This window comes from Schistocerca americana, chromosome 7 (assembly GCF_021461395.2).
Source record: "Schistocerca americana isolate TAMUIC-IGC-003095 chromosome 7, iqSchAmer2.1, whole genome shotgun sequence".
NCBI classification, from domain to species: Eukaryota; Metazoa; Arthropoda; class Insecta; order Orthoptera; family Acrididae; genus Schistocerca; species Schistocerca americana.
This window is the reverse complement of record NC_060125.1, coordinates 118,251,599-118,275,373: the sequence shown is the minus strand read 5'-3', so window position 1 is coordinate 118,275,373 and position 23,775 is coordinate 118,251,599. Positions and strand designations below refer to the sequence as shown.

The 23,775-nt window shown below is 47.5% G+C and overlaps 1 protein-coding gene across 2 annotated transcripts in view; it reads left to right on the top strand.

The window, feature by feature from the left end:
- LOC124621974 (UDP-glucosyltransferase 2-like) overlaps positions 1–23,775 on the top strand; it is a 119,143-nt gene that overhangs the window by 5,871 nt on the left and 89,497 nt on the right. For both annotated transcript variants that reach the window (XM_047147507.1, XM_047147508.1), the window contains exon 2: positions 10,536–10,995. In XM_047147507.1, the coding sequence (XP_047003463.1) occupies positions 10,536–10,995 (460 nt within the window). The remainder of the gene's footprint in view (positions 1–10,535; positions 10,996–23,775) is intronic.

Below are 23,775 nucleotides of genomic sequence, written 5' to 3'. Positions count from 1 at the left end.
ACGCCCTCGCTATTTTCCCCACACTTGTGTGGTCCGCCGTGAGACAAGAGAGATATTTAGAAATTTTAGTTCTCAAAATGCTTTTACATAATGGGGATCTCCTCTCCGTGTCACATCTGCGTCGCCCAGTATGGCTTCAGCCAATCGCCGTTTCGTTAGAGGTGAATTTTATTTTTCTTGCTGGTCGCAGCCTAGCCCTGTTAACGCCGTCCAGCCACTTACCCTCGGTCCTGGCCGTATTTATATTAAAAAGAATAGTGATTGTTCTGGCCTTGTCCTTTCTGCAGTGAAGCTCGATGTTCTCTTGTTAAGTGGGGTTTTCCGAGGCCATTAACCAACTGCTCGTTTCGTCTCCAAAATGTGTTTCACTTAAACTTATTTATTCATGCCTCTGTCTATATTGGTAGATATTGTTTTGTTATTTTTCGGTACATGAGATTACTGCAATTGTCTTTTGTTGATGTAATATAATTATTATTTTCTGAGGATCTCATATTGCATCGTACTGTCGTTATGGATCAAGATCATGTATGGTCTGTAAAATTCGGACACAAAATGTCATAAGTTTGTTCCCTCTTACCAAAACGGACTCCGAATTCGCTTCCAACCTTGACTGAGTTTCTCTCTCACACACATTTTTTATGAGCTGTGGATCTGGCCATCCCTCGGTCCACTGCGGCCCAGCGAAAATCCACTTCCGTTTTTAGTTCACCACTGCCATGAATGTCATCTTAATTATACATACTTACATTTAACACGCACGTCTTAGTGTATCTTCTATTGGAACTATTATAATGCAGACAGTGCTGTATTCTTTTCTTTTAGAATTCATTCTACACTCCACCTGAGATATTTTGTTCCTTTGATACTCATCTTATATTTCATACCGTAATAACTATCACTTCTTTGATTGCAGTCGATACTCAGATCAGTGCGTGCTGCCTGCTTTCATTTCGATAGTGTCCGTGCGAAAGCAACGATTCCTATAGTGGTGCTTTATTGTAACATTAGCAATTGCCTATACGATTTATTACACTTCTTATGATACCTAATACTTTCCTCGTGATGAACATGCCTTCAACTGTTACGCATCTCTGTGTATTACTCCTTTGCCACACACTCATACATTATACCTGCCAAATTACTTTATCATTAGTGGGACTATTTGTAGTATATTACCGTTTCCCTTCCAACAATACTGTTGGTGGAGGAATTACTTACCCTCTACTGAATAATCTCTAAATTTTCCCTCTGGCCACTGAGTAACCTTTGCATCGAATACCTATTATAACGCAGCACACTGATGCCCGCTTATATTATTTAATCTCCTCTACCTCTTAAAAATGTGAGATGTTCACACACGCTTGTTGTATTTTCGACTGAATGACTTACCTTATACTTTTGTTCTGAAATATCTTCCCTTATTTTGTTAACCACTTCCTCATACTCGTCAGTTCTGTCTGATAAAGTCGTTCGTTTGTTGATTTTTGGAGTATGTGTACAAGTCGACCACAGTGTTATTGCATCTGGAAGACAGTGACTGGAACAAATTCTTTTCCAAACGAGACACACAGTGCATGCCAGTGTATGCACGACTGACCTGAAAGCGTTGACAGTTTTCCAAAGTCACCACTGCACTTTTGTACTGCAACCTCATCGCGGTTTCCGACAATGGCCCAAGTGCAATAATATCGTGGTTGGGTAGCACCTCTCGTTGTTTGTCTGTATACCTATCACTCTCTACCGTAATGAGTTACTATTTTATTCGCAACATATCAAGACATTCGTTTACTATGAGTTATTCGTTTTCTCCACTCCAAAATTGTTCTTCGCTCCTCCTCTACTTACCTTAATAGTGCGTTTGTTACTCGTTCTGTTGACTATCTCTTCGTGTTATGAATTTTTTCTTTTAATTTTGTGTATCCTGTTCGATATTCACACTGCTGTCGAGAGCAATGCTATGTAGTAGTTTCTTGTGTGCGGATATAGAGAAAGGCTAGTTTGCGCTTTAAAGATTGATAGACTAGTGGCAGACTCATTGGTTGTACATAAAATGAAAGGTAAGAAGTATGAACCAGTAGCTCCTGCTCCTTGTAGTCATAATCCACATATCTTGGATTATTACAAGACCCTTGAGATTTAATTGTCGACCACTGTAATATCTTTTCAAGTCGATAATGTTGTAGACCCCCTTACTCTAATTTGCTTTTATTGTTGACTCTGATCTAATTTCAGTTATAATCAATAAGCTGCTTGCAGCAGTGCAGGAAAAATTAACGGAAATTCCAAAAAAATAGACGTCAATACCATTGTGCAGGTGCTGGACCAATTAGACTGTCTGGCAGGAAATAATTAAAAAAATGGAAGTATGGCGTAGGAATAGATGGAAAGGTAATAGGCAGAATGATTTACCAAGAAGGAAAGAATTACTGCCTAATAGATGTAATATGATACCAGTGCAGATAGCTCCGACGCAAGAAGGGAGAGAGACTGCAATATGATGCACAAAATGGCGCAATTTCTGTTACAGTCCTTCGGGAAGAGGAAGGACTAGATTTAATGCAAGAAGAGGAAACTGTTACGGGGTATCTATAAAATACCATGATTATGATCTCATGTATATCGGACAAGAGGCCTAACCTCAAGTAAACTTACGGGACGTACGGATATGGTCCGTTCGCGAACGGCAATGAATAGGGGACCACTACAGATAAATTCAACAAAGAATAAGACGACGGTGGCCTAAGTAAGTAGAATTGTCTGTACTAAACAAGAGGAACTGAATTTAAAGTCGTTGGTATGGCCAAAAAATGAGGTCACTTAAGAAGAGGAGATGGAAGGGCGAGTAATTGGATGGAATTTACAAATTAGAAAAACGTGAGCGTACATACAACACTGGGGCGCAGCATGCGGACTCTACCTAACGTGCTCGCTTTGGTTAAACAGGAGTACATCCGTGGCATCATGAGTCATTATGCACTGGAAACCGTTGACTGTAAAAGACCACCATCTCCCATTTCGCGCCCCTTTCGCCTTGATGTTTCCGACTTCCTCCGTAATTAATCTTAAACGCATTTGCGTCGTTTATTAATACTGTCTCGTAATGCCTTAGACCGCATGAGCTCTTGTACCTCTGCTGTCTCCAACACAGACTGGGAATGTTCCTTTGGAAACTTCATAAACTTCTGTCATCATTGCCGTTCCTGATTTTCAGCTATTATGTGTCCAAAGATAGTCTCCGATCTCGTCCGGTATTTTCTGCACTTCCTGTTCTGTTTCCCTATACAGCGTTCCTTATCTTTTATACATGTGTGGTGTCTGTTCTTTCGGCCATGTCCGGAAGGACAGACACCATTCTTGATCCCGCAACCATATATATACAGACTTCTAGGGCTTGTGAAGGGGAATGAGTACACAATATTTTGAATGTCTGGAAACGTACCGTTGCGTTGTACGGCGGTTCCTGCTGTGTCGTCCGAACAAGACGCAGTCAGGGCAAATGCACCACAGGCTGAAAGATGCGAGATGGTGTCAGTGCCACAGAGATTCGCCACTTGCGCGAATTCCACCAGCGCCACGGGCGGCGCTGGGGATGAAGAGATCGTCTTCGTCTCGGCCAATTGCCGACCGAGTACAGACCACCAATGACCGGACGATAACGGACAGAAGCCAACTCGGAAGATACAAGAGCATCTCTCGCTCACTTGAACACAGACCATCGTCCAGGACTGGTTTAGACAGGGAATGTCGTTTACTGAACTCTTAAAAGTGAACAGACAGTTGTTGTAAATAGCATTTGTTATGTACTTTGAACTTTACCTACGATTATTTACACTTAGCCACTGAGGGCTTCTTTGTGTTATATTACGAACAGTGTTGCTGGCATTATTATTCGACCAGTCACAAAGGTAAGTAAATCTTTTAACACAATTGCGTGACTTTGTTCCTGATTTGTTGTGGTGTTGAAGACCCTTCGTTCCTGTTACTTGACCCTGGGGCACAGCTGTGTAATACTGGCAGGGAGAAATTGTCTTAGCGGTGTACTGCACCAAATGCCATTTCGCGAACTCACAAACTCGTCCTACCGTAACAAGTCGGCCTCCACAGCAGTAACGACGAGGCCTTTACAAAACTGACGACGAGGGTTTACGAAACTGGCGACGAGAGTTTACGAAAGTTTCAGTTCAGATTTTTAACATTTGCATTTCTGGTTGAGGAACTGAATTAGACGTGACGCAGTACAGTTACTTGGTAACGATTCGAAAGGAAACATAACGAAATATCCATTTATCACTTACGCATACTTCAGGTATTAACACTTAAACATTACGTGTTTATATTATACCAAACCAAAAAAGGAACCCATCATATTGTACATATAGATGAGTACTGAAGCATTACAACAGCAGCTCGATGTGGAGACCAGCAGTGTTGTTACAGACATTGTATATACGAAGCATGGTCTGGTACGCACTCTCCAATGGCCAATGGCTCTGAGCACTATGCGACTTAACTTCTGAGGTCATCAGTCCCCTAGAACTTAGAACTACTTAAACCTAACTAATCTAAGGACATCACACACATCCATGCCGGAGGCAGGATTCGAACCTGCGACCGTAGCGGTCGCGCGCTTCCAGACTGTAGCGCCTAGACCGCTCGGCCACACCGGCCGGCACGCACTCTCCATCCGGACGATAACGGACAGAAGCCAACTCGGAAGATACAAGAGCATCTCTCGCTCACTTGATTACAGACCATCGTCCAGGACTGGTTTAGACAGGGAATGTCGTTTAGTGAAACAGACAGTTGTTGTAAACTCTTCAGTTTCTAGTGTAGCGGCCAGAACTGGTGCTAACAGATCTTCCTCTGTCTCTACAGAAGTGTTGAATTAAACTTTGCATACCATCCCACAAGAAGTATTCCATAGGAGTCAAATACGGCGATGACGGTGACCACGCGCTTGGATCACCTCGGCCTGTCCATCTTTCACCGTGTCGTCTGTTGAGATGCCTCCTAACCGCAAGTGAGCAGTGAGCTAGTGCACCATCATACTTTAACCACACTTCCTGACAGGCATTCAGTGGCACAGCTTCCAAGAAGGGGTCCAGTACGTTTTGTAGGCAGATCAAGTATGCAGGGCCAGTTAGCTTGAGTGGAAGGAGGTTTGGCCCAGTCACATGACCGTCCAGAACAACTGCCCACTCGTTAATGACAAACTGGTGTTGAAATCACTGAACATGCATGGCACGAGGCTTTTCGTCTGCCCAGACATGGCAGTTTCGCTAATTCAGAACACTGCCCCTAGTGAACTTAGATTCACCTGTGAACGGAACTCGACGTGGAAACAGGGGTGTGACGATGTAGCGGTGCAGGAACCACGTGCAGTAGGCAACGCGTTGTGGAAAATCGGCAGGACCCTTAGTGTGTACCCTTTGTTAGAGGTACGGACGTAGTTGTTGCACACATAATGTCGCAGAGGATACTATGACTGACACATATTGCACGCGCAGGAGGAGTGGTAGTCAAGCGTCAACTTTAGGTTACAATATATCCGGATGCAATTAACATTTTACAATGCAACAAACGGCACTGATTACGTATTTGTTTATATGTTCAGATGTGCTAACAAAACTAACGGGGTTCCATTTAAAAAACGTAGGTTTGTGTTAAAAAACATACTTCCGTGCATTTTTTTATGGTTTGTATTAAACATTTACACTAGCCCCTCTCCTCACGTTCGGTCTGTGGAATCGATTCGTCAGTATTTGATGTGGTTTACGAAATATACCCAGCGGTAACGTTAGGTGACTCACCCTGTATTTGTGGTGTCTGTTCTATCGGACATGTCCGAAAGAACAGACCGATACATATACAAATATTTACGCAAAAGCTGGGTTACGAGGTTAACAGACCGTTTTGTAAGGCAGAGCGACCACCGACGTGGCTTCACAAGTGATACGACGCATGACGTTGCAGGTGGCTCGGCATGCTTGTGATCCGAGATTTCGAAAGGGGATACAAGTTTCAGAGTCCGTAGCAGCAACAGATAACGTAGTTGGGATTTTATGGATATTTACGACAGTGTATGTGATACTGTGAATTCTGTCATTTGAGCAGCACGGTGCAGAGCACCTTGTGGAGAACTCGCATCAAAACCCAGGAAACCAACAGGGACTTACAAACAATGCTATTGAATCGAGAAAACCGCTCTGTAGTTTCTTTCTTAGCCCACATGCAGCAATATCTTGGTAGAACAACGTACCAAAACGTACGTACAACGTACCAAAACGATCTGGTATTACTAGGGTGAGTCAAATGAAAACCTCAAATTTGTAATAACAAATAGGAAATTCGCGCCCTTATCCTGTAAGTTGGTAAGCGTGCTACACACAGCGTGCAGAATGGCCTGTAAGTGGTAGCATAGTGCAGATGCACACATACCGTCGCAGTATTAGTATAAAAATGGCCGCCCCACTTGCGACTTGCACCAGGGAAGAACAGCGTTCTGTTATTCGGTTTTTGCGTAGTGAAGGTGTGAAACCTATTGAAATTCATCGACGAATGAAGGTTTAGTACGGTGATGCATGTTTATCACAACAGCAAGTCTACGAATGGAATAGGAAGTTCGCAAATGGTGTGACTTCAGTGGAAGATGCTCCTCGTCCAGGTCAGGCACAACGAGTTGTGACTCCACAGAACATTGCAGCAGTTGAAGCCATAGTGAAGGAAAACCGCCGAGTGACACTGAATGACATTGCAGCATGTTTACAGATTATTCATGGGTTAGCACACCACATTGTGCATGATGTGCTCCAGTTTCACAAAGTGTCTGCAAGATGGGTGCCACGGCAGCTGACTCCTGAAATGAGAGAACGACGTGTTGATGCTTGTGAAGAACTTCTTCGGCGCTTTGAACGAGAAGGTGATGGCTTCCTTGCAAGAATCGTTACTGAGGACGAAACCGGGGTTCACTTCCACCAACCGGAAACGAAGAGAGCGAGCAAGGAATGGCGCCATACCTCACCACCAAAACCAAAGAAGTCTCGAACAGAAACATCAGCAAGGAAGGTTATGCTGACTCTCTTTTGGAACAAAAAAGGCGTCATTTTGGAGTATTACATGCCTAGAGGGACCACTGTCACCAGTGCATCATACACAGATCTCCTAAAGAATCATCTGCGGCCTGCAATTAAATCAAAGCGACGTGAATTGCTGTCAGCAGGTGTCTTTCTGCAACATAACAATGCAATGCCCCACACTGCCTGTACAAACAGTTGCAACAATCACAGTAGTGCATTTTGAGTGTCTTCCTCATCCACCATACTCACCAGATCTTGCCCCAAGTGATTTCCATATGTTTGGACCACTCAAAGACGCAATGGGAGGAAAGAAGTTTGGTTCTGTTGAAGAGGTAAGCCACGAGGTGCATGAGTGGTTGCGCTGACTACCAACAGAATTTTTTTTCTGAAGGAATTCATGCACTTTGTAAGCGCTGGAGGACTTGCATTGAATGTGAGGGAGATTATGTTGAAAAGTGATACAGCTTTGTACCACTGCTGCACAATAAATAATATTTAAAAAAATATTTAAGGTTTTCATTTGACTCAGCCTCGTATAAAAAATCCTCCTAATCGGTAAGAAAAAAACTGCAGATAAGTTTTATAGAAAATTTTATTAAATATTTCTGTTTGGTTCTTATTCTATTTCTCTTCCATAAATAAACTAAATAAAATTTAAATTTCTGTATCCCTCCTTGACATTTCACGTTCAGTCCCTTCCCACACTTTGCCTAGGCCGTTCCTTTTGCTTTAATCAGCGGTGCTTTGATGGCAGGTACATGGGCTATTTCTCCATAGGAATAGTGAAAAAACTACGGAACTCAGGATCGTCTCTCATTTTGGTGGGTACAAAGAAAATCGAACAACCGAAACTAAAAAAAATTTTAAAAATGTGTAAATTCTTAAGGGACCCGGTTAGCGGTGTGGTCTAACGCACTGTTTTCCGGCAAACCGCGCGACCGCTACGGTTGCAGGTTCGAATCCTGCCCCGGGCATGGATGTGTCTCATGTCCTTAGGTTGGTTAGGTTTAAGTAGCTCTAAGTTCTAGGGGACTGATGACCTCAGATGTTAAGTCCCATAGTGCTCAGAGCCATTTGAACCTTATTCTGCCTCAGTTACACTATGTCAGCGATTGCTGCACAAACACTTTCTCCGCGTACGCGTACGCCATAATTACTCTACCAACCAAGCATTGGGGCTACACTCGTCTGGGGTGAGACGTTCCCAAGGGGTTCCAGTGGGGGCCGAACCGCACAATAATCCTGGGTTCGGTGTGGGGCGGCGGTGGGGTGAGTGGACTGCTGTAGCCTGTTATGGGGTTGTGTACCACTGCAGCTACGGCGGGGACGAAGCCTCTCCGTCGTTTCTACGTCCCCAGTTCCATACAATACAATACAGTGACTTAAAGTAACTTATGCTAAGAAAAACACACACATCCATACCCAAGGGAAGACTCGAGCTTCCGGTGGGGGGGGGGGGGGCTGCATAGTCCGTTACACGGCGCCTCAAACCACGCTGCCACTCCGCGCGGCGAAACTAAAACATTCGTAAACAGATGTGGCGCTTGAAAAAAGTTGAGCACGCGGCATTCATATGGCGCTGACTGAGTTCGATTCAGTCTGGTAGGTGCTGCTCCAATAGACTGTGTTTGTTGTATCTGCAGTTGCAAGCATACCTTGTGCCACGTCACGCGCCAGTTCGCTTATCACGTCATTCCACTGGGGCGTCCTATCCAATTACAAAACCGCACTGGCGTATGTTATGGAGGCTCTAATGTGGAGATGTTGGCACTGTTTGTCTTCTATGTCACTAACACATGTAGCTTTCTAATTATAGTCCTTCTATTCTGTGAAAGTTGTGCTAATGCTTCTTTTAGCAACTACAGTGTCCACATGATAGCATGTACAAGGGATTTTGTATACTAAATTTGAGGCAATAAGAGCGCACAGGTCCTTAACAGTGTTGAGATATTCACACACGTTTCTTGTCAGTTAAAGACTCTGTCAGTATCGTATTTCTTAGCACCTGACTGATGTGAATGAGAATAAAACTCTCCGTTAGGTGGTTTCTTTTCACTGGAAGTTCCATATCTTTTACGATGTAGAGCCCTATTTATTTATTTGTCAGAGATATGTAAACCTACTAACTTAGTCTACATAGCCTCTGATCAAGTACCAGGAGACTGAAGTTTAAGTAAACAAACATGTAAACATTTTACGTTAGGCTTTACCATGATCGTTATTAATATCGAATGAAACAACAAGTTTAGTGTTACCAGTCACTGTTTATTTATATCTGCGACACGTTTCCAAGGTTTAAACCTGAATCGTATGGTGGATTTATATGTGTTAAGCGGGTAGGACGTCAAAAGGACCGACTTGGAGCAGGAGAGGCACCACAGGACATTTTAATTTCCATTGTCTACACTTTTCGAAATAAATTCATAAAACTTTCTCAACATGACCGGGAAGGATTAAGGATTCACACTCATAGCAGTGGAAATTAAAAAAAGGAACAAAATAACCTTTTTTAACGTGAAATTTTATCATTTTTGCACTTACTATTGGCTGCATTTGTCGCTATAGGTACTTTTCTTCATATGTAAGAGAGATTCTTCGATGAATTTTGCACAGCGTACAAACCGTACTTACAGGTGCATGAAACTCTAGAATTCTCCAAATCTGTTAAAAACTGTTGTAAAAATTGAGATAATTAACTATAAAATTTGAGTTTCTTGTAAACATGGAGTTTAAAATGTTACAGCTCATTCAGTTTTTCATAAATTACAAAAATTCTAGAGTTCCATAAACCTGTAACTACGGTTTGTGTGCTGTGCAAAATTCACCGAAGAATGTCTCTTACTTATGAAGAGAAGTGTACATATAGCAAAAAATGCAGCCAATGCTAAGTGAAAAATGATGAAATTTCACATGTAAAAAAAATTTATTTTGCTATGTTTTTGAGCTACGACTGCTATGAGTGTGCAACCTGAATCCTTCCTGATCATGCTGACAAAGTTTTATGAATTTACTTGGAAAAGTATAGACAGTGGAAATTAAAATGTCCTGTGGTGCCTCTCCTGTTCCAAGTCGACCCGTTTGACGTCCTACCATCCTTAATATGACATATGGTGTGTTGTGTTACGATTTTGGGGTAACTTGCACTCTCTCCAGTGGTCACAGGCTCCTTTCTCTATCGTAACACATCACATGTAAACTGTCATATTTGATGATGGAGGTTTAAACTTTCGAAACACGTTGTGGACATAAACAGTGACTGGTAACAGTAAACTTGTTGTCTCATTCGATACAGAAACATGCCTTAGACCTTTGCCTAAAGCCTACATAGCAAAATTCAACAGGGGTTAAACAGGAATCTAGCCACTCAGAATGTATGCCCCATTAGACGTAAATGTCTTCCTGTACGTCCTCCTGCCTTTCCGACTGCCTACACGGCACTGCTGTTCCACTGTGCAGCGAGAAGCACGTATTCGACCTGGTGGTGATGGAGCGGCTGCCCTACCAGTGCTTCTACGGGCTGCTGCACAGCGCCGGCTACCCCCCGCTGGTGGGCATCCTCACGCTGCCGGCCATGGTCCCGGCCTACTACACCATCGGCAACCCGACCAACCCCGCCTACCTGACAGACATCTTCGTCAGGTACTCGGACCACATGAGCTTCTGGGAGAGGCTCTGCAACACCCTCTTCCACGTGCGCTTCCTGCACTACTGGTTCTACACGGTGCTGCCGGAGCACGAGGCCCTCATGAGGAAGTACCTGGGCCCTGAACCCAAGTCTGTGTACGAGGTGGAGCGCAACTTCAGCATGATCCTGATGACTGTCCACTTCAGCGGAGACTACCCGCGGCCCCATCTGCCTAGCATCGTCGAAGTCACTGGACTGCACGTCTCCAACAAAACCAAGCCACTGCCAAAGGTAAGTTGTGAGGCTAGTTTTTACACGGAGAATCATAACTTCCTTAACAGAATTTAAAACATTTAGAGGTATGCAGAATAACGAAGATGCTAAAGTACGCAGCATTGCTACGAATTTTCACAAGATTTTGAGATATGCTCACTGAGTGATTCAAGGTCCCGTTATCATACTTAATAGAATGGGTGTAGGCAACAGCGCCTCTGATGCGCTGCAGTTCTTAGCACAGGGCTTGGCTGCGTGCATCCTCGATACTGTTACGTCAAATACGGAGTAGACTGTTACGCTGGCCGAGAGACATGCCAAACACCTGTATCAGCGTCAGTCAGTATACAGTGACAACGGAAATGAGCGTGTGGCATTATTGGCCGGGAGGTCCCATCCGGGGAAGTTCGGCCGCCGCACGCAAGTCCTATTTTAGTGGATGCCACATTGGGCGACTTCCGTGCCGGTGATGAGGATGAAATGCTGAAAAGGACAACGCAACACCCACTCTACGGGCGGGGAAAATCTCCAACCCGGCTGGGAATCGAACCCAGGCCCGCTTGCACGGGAGGCTAGCGCGTTACCACCCAGCTAAGCAGGCAGACATACAGTGGCAATAACAGATCCACAATGAAGTCCACCCACAAAGGAGGTATCCTATAAAACCTCCTTCCACCAGTACATTATTCGTAGGTCTGGAATCGGTATCAGACAAGATCGACAGAGGAAGTAGGGAAGATCCAGGGAAGGGCAGCGTCGACCTCAGACACACCCTTACCAACAATCGCACTTCATGCGAATCAAGTAAGTGGTACACAAACCGCCCTTCGCCGCACGCCGTACTGTGGCTTGCGGAGTACAGCGCCGAAGGAACTGGTACAGGCACGCATATTGAAATACAGAGATATGTAAACAGACAGAATACGGCGCAACGGTCGCTAACGTCTATATAAGACAAGTGTCTGGCGCAGTTGTTAGATGGGTCACTGCTGCTACACTACTTGCCATTAAAATTCCTACACCACGAAGATGACGTGCTACAGACGCGATATTTAACCGACAGGAAGAAGATGCTGTGATATGCAAATGATTAGCTTATAAGAGCATTCACACAAGGTTGGCGCCGGTGGCGACACCTACAACGTGCTGACATGAGGAAAGTTTCCAACCGATTTCTCATACACACACAGCAGTTGACCGGCGTTGCCTGGTGAAACGTTGTTTTCATGCCTCGTGTAAGGAGGAGAAATGCGTACCATCACGTTTCCGACTTTGATAACTGTCTGATTGTAGCCTATTGCGATTGCGGTTTATCGTATCGCGTCATTACTTCTCGCGTTGGTTGAGAGCCAATGACTGTTAGCAGAATATGGAATCGGTGGGTTCAGGAGGGTAATACGGAACGCCGTGCTGGATCCCAACGGCCTCTTATCGCTAGCAGTCAAGATGACAGGCACCTTATCCGCATGGCTGTAACGGATCGTGCAGCCACGTCTCGATCCCTGAGTCAAGAGATGGGGACATTTGCAAGACAACAACCATCTGCACGAACAGTCCGACGACGTTGGCAGCGGCATGGACTATCAGCTCGCAGACCATGGCTGCGGTTACCCTTGACGCTGCATCAGAGACAGGAGCGCCTGCGATGGTGTACTCGACGACGAACCTGGGTGCACGATTGGCAAAAAGTCATTTTTTTTGGATGAATCCAGGTTCTGTTTACAGCATCATGATGGTCGCATCCGTTTTTGGTGATATCGTGGTGAACGCACAATGGAAGCGTGTATTCGTCATCACCCGGAGTGATGGTATGGCGTGCCATTGGTTACACGTCTCGGTCACCTCTTGTTCGCATTGACGGCACTCTGAACAGTGGCTCTACCCTTCATTCGATCCCTGCGAAATCCTACATTTCAGCGGAATAATGCACGACCGCACGTTGCAGGTCCTGTACGGCCTTTCTGGATACAGAACATGTTCGACTGCTGCCCTGGCCAGCACATTCTCCAGACCTCTCACCAATTGAAAACGTCTGGTCAATGGTGGCCGAGCAACTGGCTCGTCACAATACGCCAGTCACAACTCTTGATGATGTATGGTATCATGTTGAAGCTGCATGGGCAGCTGTACCTGTGCACGCCATCCAAGCTCTGTTTGACTCAATGCCCAGGCGTATCAAGGCCATTATTACGGCCAGAGGTGGTTGTTCTGGGTACTGATTTCTCAGGATCTATGCACCCATATTGCGTGAAAATGTAATCACATGTCATTTCTAGTATAATATATTTGTCCAATGAATACCCGTTTATCATCTGCATTTCTTCTTGGTGTAGCAATTTTAACGGCCAGTACTGTACAATGACAGATTATCAAGATTGAAGTGAGTTTGAACATGGTGTTATAGTCGACGCAGTAGCGATGGGGGACAGTATCTGCGAGGTAATGATGAAGTGGGGATTTTCCCGTACGACCACTTCACGAGTGTAAAGTCAATTTCCGGAATCCGGTAAAACATCAAATCTCCGACATCGCTGAGGTCGGAAAAAGATCCTGCAAGAACGAGACCAACGACGACTGAAGAGAATCGTTCAACGTGACAGAAGTGCAACCTTCAGCTAGTTGCTGCAGATTTCAGTGCTGGGTCATCAACAAGTGTGAGTGTGCGAACCATCCAACGAAACATCATCGATATTGGCTTTCGGAGCCGAAGGCTACTCAGGTATCCTTGATGACTTCACGACATAAGGCTTTACGCCTCGCCTGGGCCCGTCAACACCAACATTGAACTGTTGATGACTGGAAACATGTTGCCTGGTCGGACGAGTCTCGTTTCAAACTGTATCGACCAGATGGACGTGTACGGATATGGAGACAACATCATGAATCCCTGCACCCTGAAGGTCAGCAGGGGACTGTTCAAGCTGGTGGAGGCTCTGTAATGGTGTGTGGCGTGTGCAGCTGGAGTGATATGGGTCCACTGATACGTCTAGATACCACTCTGACAGGTGACACGTACCTAAGCAGCCTGTCTGATCACCTGCATCCATTCTTGTCCATTGTGCATCCGACGGACTTGGGCAATTCCAGCAGGCAATGCGACACCCCACATCTCCAGAATTGCTACAGAGTGGCTCCAGGAACACTCTTGCGATTTTAAGCACTTCCGCTGGTCACCAAACTCCCCAGACATGAACATTATTGAGCATACCTGGGATTTCTTGCAACGTGCCTTCAGAAGAGATCTCTACCCCCTCGTACTCTTACGGATTTACGGACAGCCCTGCAGGATTCATGGTGTTAATTCCCTCCAGCACTACTTCAAACATTAGTAGAGTTCATGCCACGTCGTGTTGTGGCATTTCTACGTGCTCGCGGAGGCCCTACGCGATATTATGCAGGTGTACCAGTTTCTTTGGCTCTTCACTGTAAATGACTCAAGGTTATACAGTATAGAAAGTTAGTCTCGGACAATATATTGCCGTTAAGTGTTTAGCCTCCTCTACTTGCAGTACACTCCAGTAAATATTGCGAAGGTTAAACGTTTGTAACGACGCAGTCTGTTAACTGTAAATACGTGTTTTGAACAACTTCCCGCATATATAAAATCTGGTTCTTAATATAGTGGAGTCCAATGATGTTGAAGACTATATTTTAAGCAGTCTTTGTTTCAAATGAAAAGAAGTAAACTTTTGGTTTACAGGTTCTGTTGGCAATTTTACTTTACAATACTTCATAACACTTTAGACGTCTTCAAGATCTTAGCGACTTTTCTTTATCAAATGTGTGATACATGTTAATTAAATCTAGTGTTGCATTCATATAGTCTAATGACACTTCTAGTCTTTCCCAGTAGTTTGGTCTAACTAAAGACCAGTGAACCATTCTACATCATGACAAGTTCAAAGAAATACTCTTCATCCATTATTGCCACATAGTAATCACATGTTATTCTAGTACTAATTTGAGTCAGTTACGTAAAAGTCAGTATTTTTACGATTGTCAATAAATTACTTAAATTATTGTTTCCACTTGCCACTGTGCTTCAACGGTGTTTCATGTCATTATAATCAGATGGATTGTTCAAGCAGTGCACACACACACAAACACACACACACACACACACACACACACATACACACACTTGTGGATTTACAGTAGTTTGGTGTTTCGACAGGCATAGTCTTGCAGAAAACTTTTCCTCTCCGGGTTAGATGTGGCAAAGTCACACTGATGATGGTACCACCCCCACAGCTGGATGGTGCTACAGTTGCTTCCCCTCCCCCTTTTGTGAAGTGGGGAAAAAACGCTGGAGCGGAAGGCACTGTCATTATTTTCAGTGGGGAATGTGTTCAACTGACGTGGTATTGGTGTTGGCCAGAGAGGAGTATTACATGTATGTATACAGCTGAGGACTGCATCCATAACATCCTGCGTGAGGAATGGAAGGTGAGAACAGATGAGCATGGGGACAATATCTTACAGCAGTTAATGGTGATGCAGCAGGCTGGACTGAAGATGGATTTTGCAACTCATGGAGACTACTGTTTTTTGAAATGGTTGGTCAATCCACAGCGCAGGAGACAGTTTCACCCTTTTCCAGTGTGCCACACTGAATGAATCTGAGGTGCTCTCCGTAGTGTGTGTGTGTGTGTGTGTGTGTGTGTGTGTGTGTGTGTGTGTTCACCTTACTGTGTGCCCTAGTCCACAATAACACTCGAAATTGGTGGGAAACTGTCCTACAGCTGATGCAGGTGGAATTGCCTACTACCAATCTATAAGTGTATAGCTGCTGAGGAACTTGTACACACACATACATACATAATAAGAAGGAATTGGGCAGCAAACTATCACTGAAGTGTAGGAAGGCTACCACAACTGACGGAAATGCTTCACAGCTGTAATTATACAATGAAATTGACGTGGAAAAAGTACCTCTCGTAAACAACACATGCATTGGAAATTGAGGAAAATCACTGTAGTAACACAACTACCACAAAAACTGACCCCAGAGATGTCGCCAGGAGAGAGAGGAGACGACTGCACATGTATTGCAGGTCGATCTGCTATCAGTGATATACTGTTTCCAACCAGCAGAAATCACAGATGGACAAACAACGACTTGAGAACAGAATGCTTCCTGCAAGCTGTTAATCATATCTCTTGGAAAGGGTGGCCATTGCGTATCAAGAATTGAATGGTCAACAGCGGCGAGCTTTCAAACGTCCTCGATGTGCTGACACTGAAAATGGTCCTCAGCTAACTAAAATCAGTCTCATGTAGGTTAAGCTTTGAAATAATACATCCTACGTAAATGAGACAGACACAAATTCACCTCACACGATATTGTCTTCATCTCTGTAATTTTGTAACCTCCGCCTAAGTAAAATGCTGTAGGTACATCCGTGAACGATTGAAACCTGAATAGACACACACACACACACACACACACACACACATACACACACACACACACACAGCCATGAGGGATGTTGGTGTTGAAACAGAGACATTACTGCTGTACAGGCAGTGAAGGAGTAGATGATGGGGGAATACTGCACAGGTCACAAGCTCCTCAAGGAGTAACGCTCTGTGTGTCTGCCTAAAGTGTTGCCATTCTTAACAGCTCAGCTGCTATAATGTTAGCTCATTTATTTAAAAAATTTGCTGTATGAATATTAGCATCATGTATTCTCCAAGTGTGATTCTTATGGCTGCTATAACGAATACTGTATCGACAGACCACACCTCAACTCGTGTACAGGGTGCATTTAAAATGAATACTGTGGCAGTAACAGTGCAAATAACGGATATAGTACTAACATCATTGAGATCTACAGGTAAATAAGTGTAAACTCACTCTCGTGGTATGAACTTATGCGTGCTATAATGAATATTGAACTGTGAACATTGAATCTTACATTAAATATACTAAAAAATAAATACATCCAACAGTCCTTAGACATACTGTAATCTGGTTTTGCAGGACAGAGCGGATCAGGTTATAGTTGTGGAAAGGGGCCAAAATAAGTTACTGTCAGTTGCCCAAATCATACAAACTTTATTTTCCTAAAATACTTAATCACACATGCCCTTAAAAACATTCAAAACAAAATGGGTGAAGGCCCAAACACAAGTTATTAAAATTGCCTTAAGGAATACACACGGCTGAAGGCCTCAGTTACAAAATTTTATGTAAAAACTCGGCTGAGGGCCACACACTGGAGATAGAAGAACTGAGGGCTTATGGGCTGGAAACAAGAATTTCAGATAGAGAAAAATATTTTCAAAGTTTTAAACAAGTGATTTTTCAAATTTTAATTTAAGAACAGCTGAAGGCCTTATCTTAACATTGAAACAAACTAAATTAATAGATGGCTGAGGGCCTCGCGCAGTACTTGAGACTAAAAGAAAATCACAATTTAAAACACCAGAGCAGTGGCGTTCAGAAGCGCTCCAAGGGTCGGCCTGAGGAAGTAACTCTAAGTTTAGTTGAGACAGGCAGCCAAGCGTAATACTAAATAATCGGATGGTATCCCGATCCAGGAACGGCTGAAGGACCGACCAACAACCCAATCAACTCCCTTCCACCCAAGCAACAGCACGACAACAGAAAAATCAGCAAGGACGAAGATACCAGCAGCACTAAGTTTTGAAAACTGGAGTCCAAATAGAGTCCAGACACAGTAACCTCTCAAAAATATGAACAACACCAAAGGCTGTCGAGGTACATGCCGTGCCGGACAGCATCAACATGGTGAGGAAAAACACACTGCCAGAAAACTAGGCTAACGACCAGGGCAGGTAACCGGAATGTTAACGGCCACAAGGCAGAAGATACCGTTGGTGCACTTCATTAATAAGTATCAACCAATAGTTAAGCACCATACAGGAAGACGGCTGCAAAATTTCGCAAACTCCAACACATCATACGTTACTGCTTGCACGAACGGCCGAGAAAGCAACAACCAGCAATGAACGAAGAGACATCACAGCAGTGGAGGTTTCATGACAGGTTAACTGATCACTCAACATCAGTGTGCAGGTTCGGTGGGCGACGAACTTTGTAGCTCTCGCAGCTACCGCATCACAAATCAGACGACGTGTGCACGCCGCCAGTGGCCCTGGCCTGAACTCATACCACGGAGACTTCCTCGCTCCTCTGTCCCAACCGACCGACTGCCTGCTCCAGTATGCAAACAGTATTAACATGCTGAGCCGAAATTACACAAGCTAACACAGTTCCACAAGAACACGAACAATCACTGCAATCACTGTGGAACAACAAGGACGAATGACAAGTCGACACACAGAGAGAACCCGAAGTACTCGGTGCCCAAATATAAGTCTTCCGATGAGACGACCGACGGAACGACCAACCAATGGTTATCCCCACTCACGTCTCCTGCCGTCGGACAGTGCATGTGTCTCGCCAGCGGTCGGACGAGTACTGGCTGTGCAGACCTCACTGGAGCTGCATCCAGACTCCCTTGCTGTCCGTTTGCAACTCGGACACATGACGACCCAGAGACACTGGCTCGGACCCAACCCATGCCCATTGGCCACCTGACATCTCTGTACAAGGAAGGAACCAACCCACGTCCCGCAAGATGACCAGTTGTAGGGGCCTAGAAGCGGTGTGAAGACCAAATACACGTCGCCCGATGAGACGACCGACCGAACGACCTACCAACACTCGACCCTGCTCGAGTCTCCTTCCATCGGACAGTGCATGTGTCTCGCCAGCGGTCGGACGAGTACTGGCTGTGCAGACCTCACTGGAGCTGCATCCTGACTCCCTTGACGTCCGTTCGTAACTCGGACACACGACGACCCAGAGACACTGGCTTGGACCCAACCCATGCCCATTGGCCACCTGACATCTCTGTACAAGGAAGGAACCAACCCACGACCCGCAAGATGACCAGTTGAAGGGGCCTAGAAGCGGTGTGAAGACCAAATACACGTCGCCCGATGAGACGACCGACCGAACGACCTACCAACACTCGTCCCTGCTCGAGTCTCCTTCCATCGGACAGTGCATGTGTCTCGCCAGCGGTCGGACGAGTACTGGCTGTGCAGACCTCACTGGAGCTGCATCCTGACTCCCTTGACGTCCGTTCGTAACTCGGACACACGACGACCCAGAGACACTGGCTTGGACCCAACCCATGCCCATTGGCCACCTGACATCTCTGTACAAGGAAGGAACCAACCCACGACCCGCAAGATGACCAGTTGAAGGGGCCTAGAAGCGGTGTGAAGACCAAATACACGTCGCCCGATGAGACGACCGACCGAACGACCTACCAACACTCGACCCTGCTCGAGTCTCCTTCCATCGGACAGTGCATGTGTCTCGCCAGCGGTCGGACGAGTACTGGCTGTGCAGACCTCACTGGAGCTGCATCCTGACTCCCTTGACGTCCGTTCGTAACTCGGACACACGACGACCCAGAGACACTGGCTTGGACCCAACCCATGCCCATTGGCCACCTGACATCTCTGTACAAGGAAGGAACCAACCCACGACCCGCAAGATGACCAGTTGAAGGGGCCTAGAAGCGGTGTGAAGACCAAATACACGTCGCCCGATGAGACGACCGACCGAACGACCTACCAACACTCGTCCCTGCTCGAGTCTCCTTCCATCGGACAGTGCATGTGTCTCGCCAGCGGTCGGACGAGTACTGGCTGTGCAGACCTCACTGGAGCTGCATCCTGACTCCCTTGACGTCCGTTCGTAACTCGGACACACGACGACCCAGAGACACTGGCTTGGACCCAACCCATGCCCATTGGCCACCTGACATCTCTGTACAAGGAAGGAACCAACCCACGACCCGCAAGATGACCAGTTGAAGGGGCCTAGAAGCGGTGTGAAGACCAAATACACGTCGCCCGATGAGACGACCGACCGAACGACCTACCAACACTCGACCCTGCTCGAGTCTCCTTCCATCGGACAGTGCATGTGTCTCGCCAGCGGTCGGACGAGTACTGGCTGTGCAGACCTCACTGGAGCTGCATCCTGACTCCCTTGACGTCCGTTCGTAACTCGGACACACGACGACCCAGAGACACTGGCTTGGACCCAACCCATGCCCATTGGCCACCTGACATCTCTGTACAAGGAAGGAACCAACCCACGACCCGCAAGATGACCAGTTGAAGGGGCCTAGAAGCGGTGTGAAGACCAAATACACGTCGCCCGATGAGACGACCGACCGAACGACCTACCAACACTCGTCCCTGCTCGAGTTTCCTTCCATCGGACAGTGCATGTGTCTCGCCAGCGGTCGGACGAGTACTGGCTGTGCAGACCTCACTGGAGCTGCATCCTGACTCCCTTGACGTCCGTTCGTAACTCGGACACACGACGACCCAGAGACACTGGCTTGGACCCAACCCATGCCCATTGGCCACCTGACATCTCTGTACAAGGAAGGAACCAACCCCCGACCCGCAAGATGACCAGTTGAAGGGGCCTAGAAGCATTGTGAAGACCAAATACACGTCGCCCTATGAGACGACCGACCGAACGACCTACCAACACTCGACCCTGCTCGAGTCTCCTTCCATCGGACAGTGCATGTGTCTCGCCAGCGGTCGGACGAGCACTGGCTGTGCAGACCTCACTGGAGCTGCATCCTGACTCCCTTGACGTCCGTTCGTAACTCGGACACACGACGACCCAGAGACACTGGCTTGGACCCAACCCATGCCCATTGGCCACCTGACATCTCTGTACAAGGAAGGAACCAACCCACGACCCGCAAGATGACCAGTTGAAGGGGCCTAGAAGCGGTGTGAAGACCAAATACACGTCGCCCGATGAGACGACCGACCGAACGACCTACCAACACTCGTCCCTGCTCGAGTCTCCTTCCATCGGACAGTGCATGTGTCTCGCCAGCGGTCGGACGAGTACTGGCTGTGCAGACCTCACTGGAGCTGCATCCTGACTCCCTTGACGTCCGTTCGTAACTCGGACACACGACGACCCAGAGACACTGGCTTGGACCCAACCCATGCCCATTGGCCACCTGACATCTCTGTACAAGGAAGGAACCAACCCACGACCCGCAAGATGACCAGTTGAAGGGGCCTAGAAGCGGTGTGAAGACCAAATACACGTCGCCCGATGAGACGACCGACCGAACGACCTACCAACACTCGACCCTGCTCGAGTCTCCTTCCATCGGACAGTGCATGTGTCTCGCCAGCGGTCGGACGAGTACTGGCTGTGCAGACCTCACTGGAGCTGCATCCTGACTCCCTTGACGTCCGTTCGTAACTCGGACACACGACGACCCAGAGACACTGGCTTGGACCCAACCCATGCCCATTGGCCACCTGACATCTCTGTACAAGGAAGGAACCAACCCACGACCCGCAAGATGACCAGTTGAAGGGGCCTAGAAGCGGTGTGAAGACCAAATACACGTCGCCCGATGAGACGACCGACCGAACGACCTACCAACACTCGACCCTGCTCGAGTCTCCTTCCATCGGACAGTGCATGTGTCTCGCCAGCGGTCGGACGAGTACTGGCTGTGCAGACCTCACTGGAGCTGCATCCTGACTCCCTTGACGTCCGTTCGTAACTCGGACACACGACGACCCAGAGACACTGGCTTGGACCCAACCCATGCCCATTGGCCATCTGACATCTCTGTACAAGGAAGGAACCAACCCACGACCCGCAAGATGACCAGTTGAAGGGGCCTAGAAGCGGTGTGAAGACCAAATACACGTCGCCCGATGAGACGACCGACCGAACGACCTACCAACACTCGTCCCTGCTCGAGTCTCCTTCCATCGGACAGTGCATGTGTCTCGCCAGCGGTCGGATGAGTACTGGCTGTGCAGACCTCACTGGAGCTGCATCCTGACTCCCTTGACGTCCGTTCGTAACTCGGACACACGACGACCCAGAGACACTGGCTTGGACCCAACCCATGCCCATTGGCCACCTGACATCTCTGTACAAGGAAGGAACCAACCCACGACCCGCAAGATGACCAGTTGAAGGGGCCTAGAAGCGGTGTGAAGACCAAATACACGTCGCCCGATGAGACGACCGACCGAACGACCTACCAACACTCGACCCTGCTCGAGTCTCCTTCCATCGGACAGTGCATGTGTCTCGCCAGCGGTCGGACGAGTACTGGCTGTGCAGACCTCACTGGAGCTGCATCCTGACTCCCTTGACGTCCGTTCGTAACTCGGACACACGACGACCCAGAGACACTGGCTTGGACCCAACCCATGCCCATTGGCCATCTGACATCTCTGTACAAGGAAGGAACCAACCCACGACCCGCAAGATGACCAGTTGAAGGGGCCTAGAAGCGGTGTGAAGACCAAATACACGTCGCCTGATGAGACGACCGACCGAACGACCTACCAACACTCGACCCTGCTCGAGTCTCCTTCCATCGGACAGTGCATGTGTCTCGCCAGCGGTCGGACGAGTACTGGCTGTGCAGACCTCACTGGAGCTGCATCCTGACTCCCTTGACGTCCGTTCGTAACTCGGACACACGACGACCCAGAGACACTGGCTTGGACCCAACCCATGCCCATTGGCCATCTGACATCTCTGTACAAGGAAGGAACCAACCCACGACCCGCAAGATGACCAGTTGAAGGGGCCTAGAAGCGGTGTGAAGACCAAATACACGTCGCCCGATGAGACGACCGACCGAACGACCTACCAACACTCGACCCTGCTCGAGTCTCCTTCCATCGGACAGTGCATGTGTCTCGCCAGCGGTCGGACGAGTACTGGCTGTGCAGACCTCACTGGAGCTGCATCCTGACTCCCTTGACGTCCGTTCGTAACTCGGACACACGACGACCCAGAGACACTGGCTTGGACCCAACCCATGCCCATTGGCCATCTGACATCTCTGTACAAGGAAGGAACCAACCCACGACCCGCAAGATGACCAGTTGAAGGGGCCTAGAAGCGGTGTGAAGACCAAATACACGTCGCCCGATGAGACGACCGACCGAACGACCTACCAACACTCGACCCTGCTCGAGTCTCCTTCCATCGGACAGTGCATGTGTCTCGCCAGCGGTCGGACGAGTACTGGCTGTGCAGACCTCACTGGAGCTGCATCCTGACTCCCTTGACGTCCGTTCGTAACTCGGACACACGACGACCCAGAGACACTGGCTTGGACCCAACCCATGCCCATTGGCCATCTGACATCTCTGTACAAGGAAGGAACCAACCCACGACCCGCAAGATGACCAGTTGAAGGGGCCTAGAAGCGGTGTGAAGACCAAATACACGTCGCCCGATGAGACGACCGACCGAACGACCTACCAACACTCGACCCTGCTCGAGTCTCCTTCCATCGGACAGTGCATGTGTCTCGCCAGCGGTCGGACGAGTACTGGCTGTGCAGACCTCACTGGAGCTGCATCCTGACTCCCTTGACGTCCGTTCGTAACTCGGACACACGACGACCCAGAGACACTGGCTTGGACCCAACCCATGCCCATTGGCCATCTGACATCTCTGTACAAGGAAGGAACCAACCCACGACCCGCAAGATGACCAGTTGAAGGGGCCTAGAAGCGGTGTGAAGACCAAATACACGTCGCCCGATGAGACGACCAACCGAACGACCTACCAACACTCGACCCTGCTCGAGTCTCCTTCCATCGGACAGTGCATGTGTCTCGCCAGCGGTCGGACGAGTACTGGCTGTGCAGACCTCGCTGGAGCTGCATCCTGACTCCCTTGACGTCCGTTCGTAACTCGGACACACGACGACCCAGAGA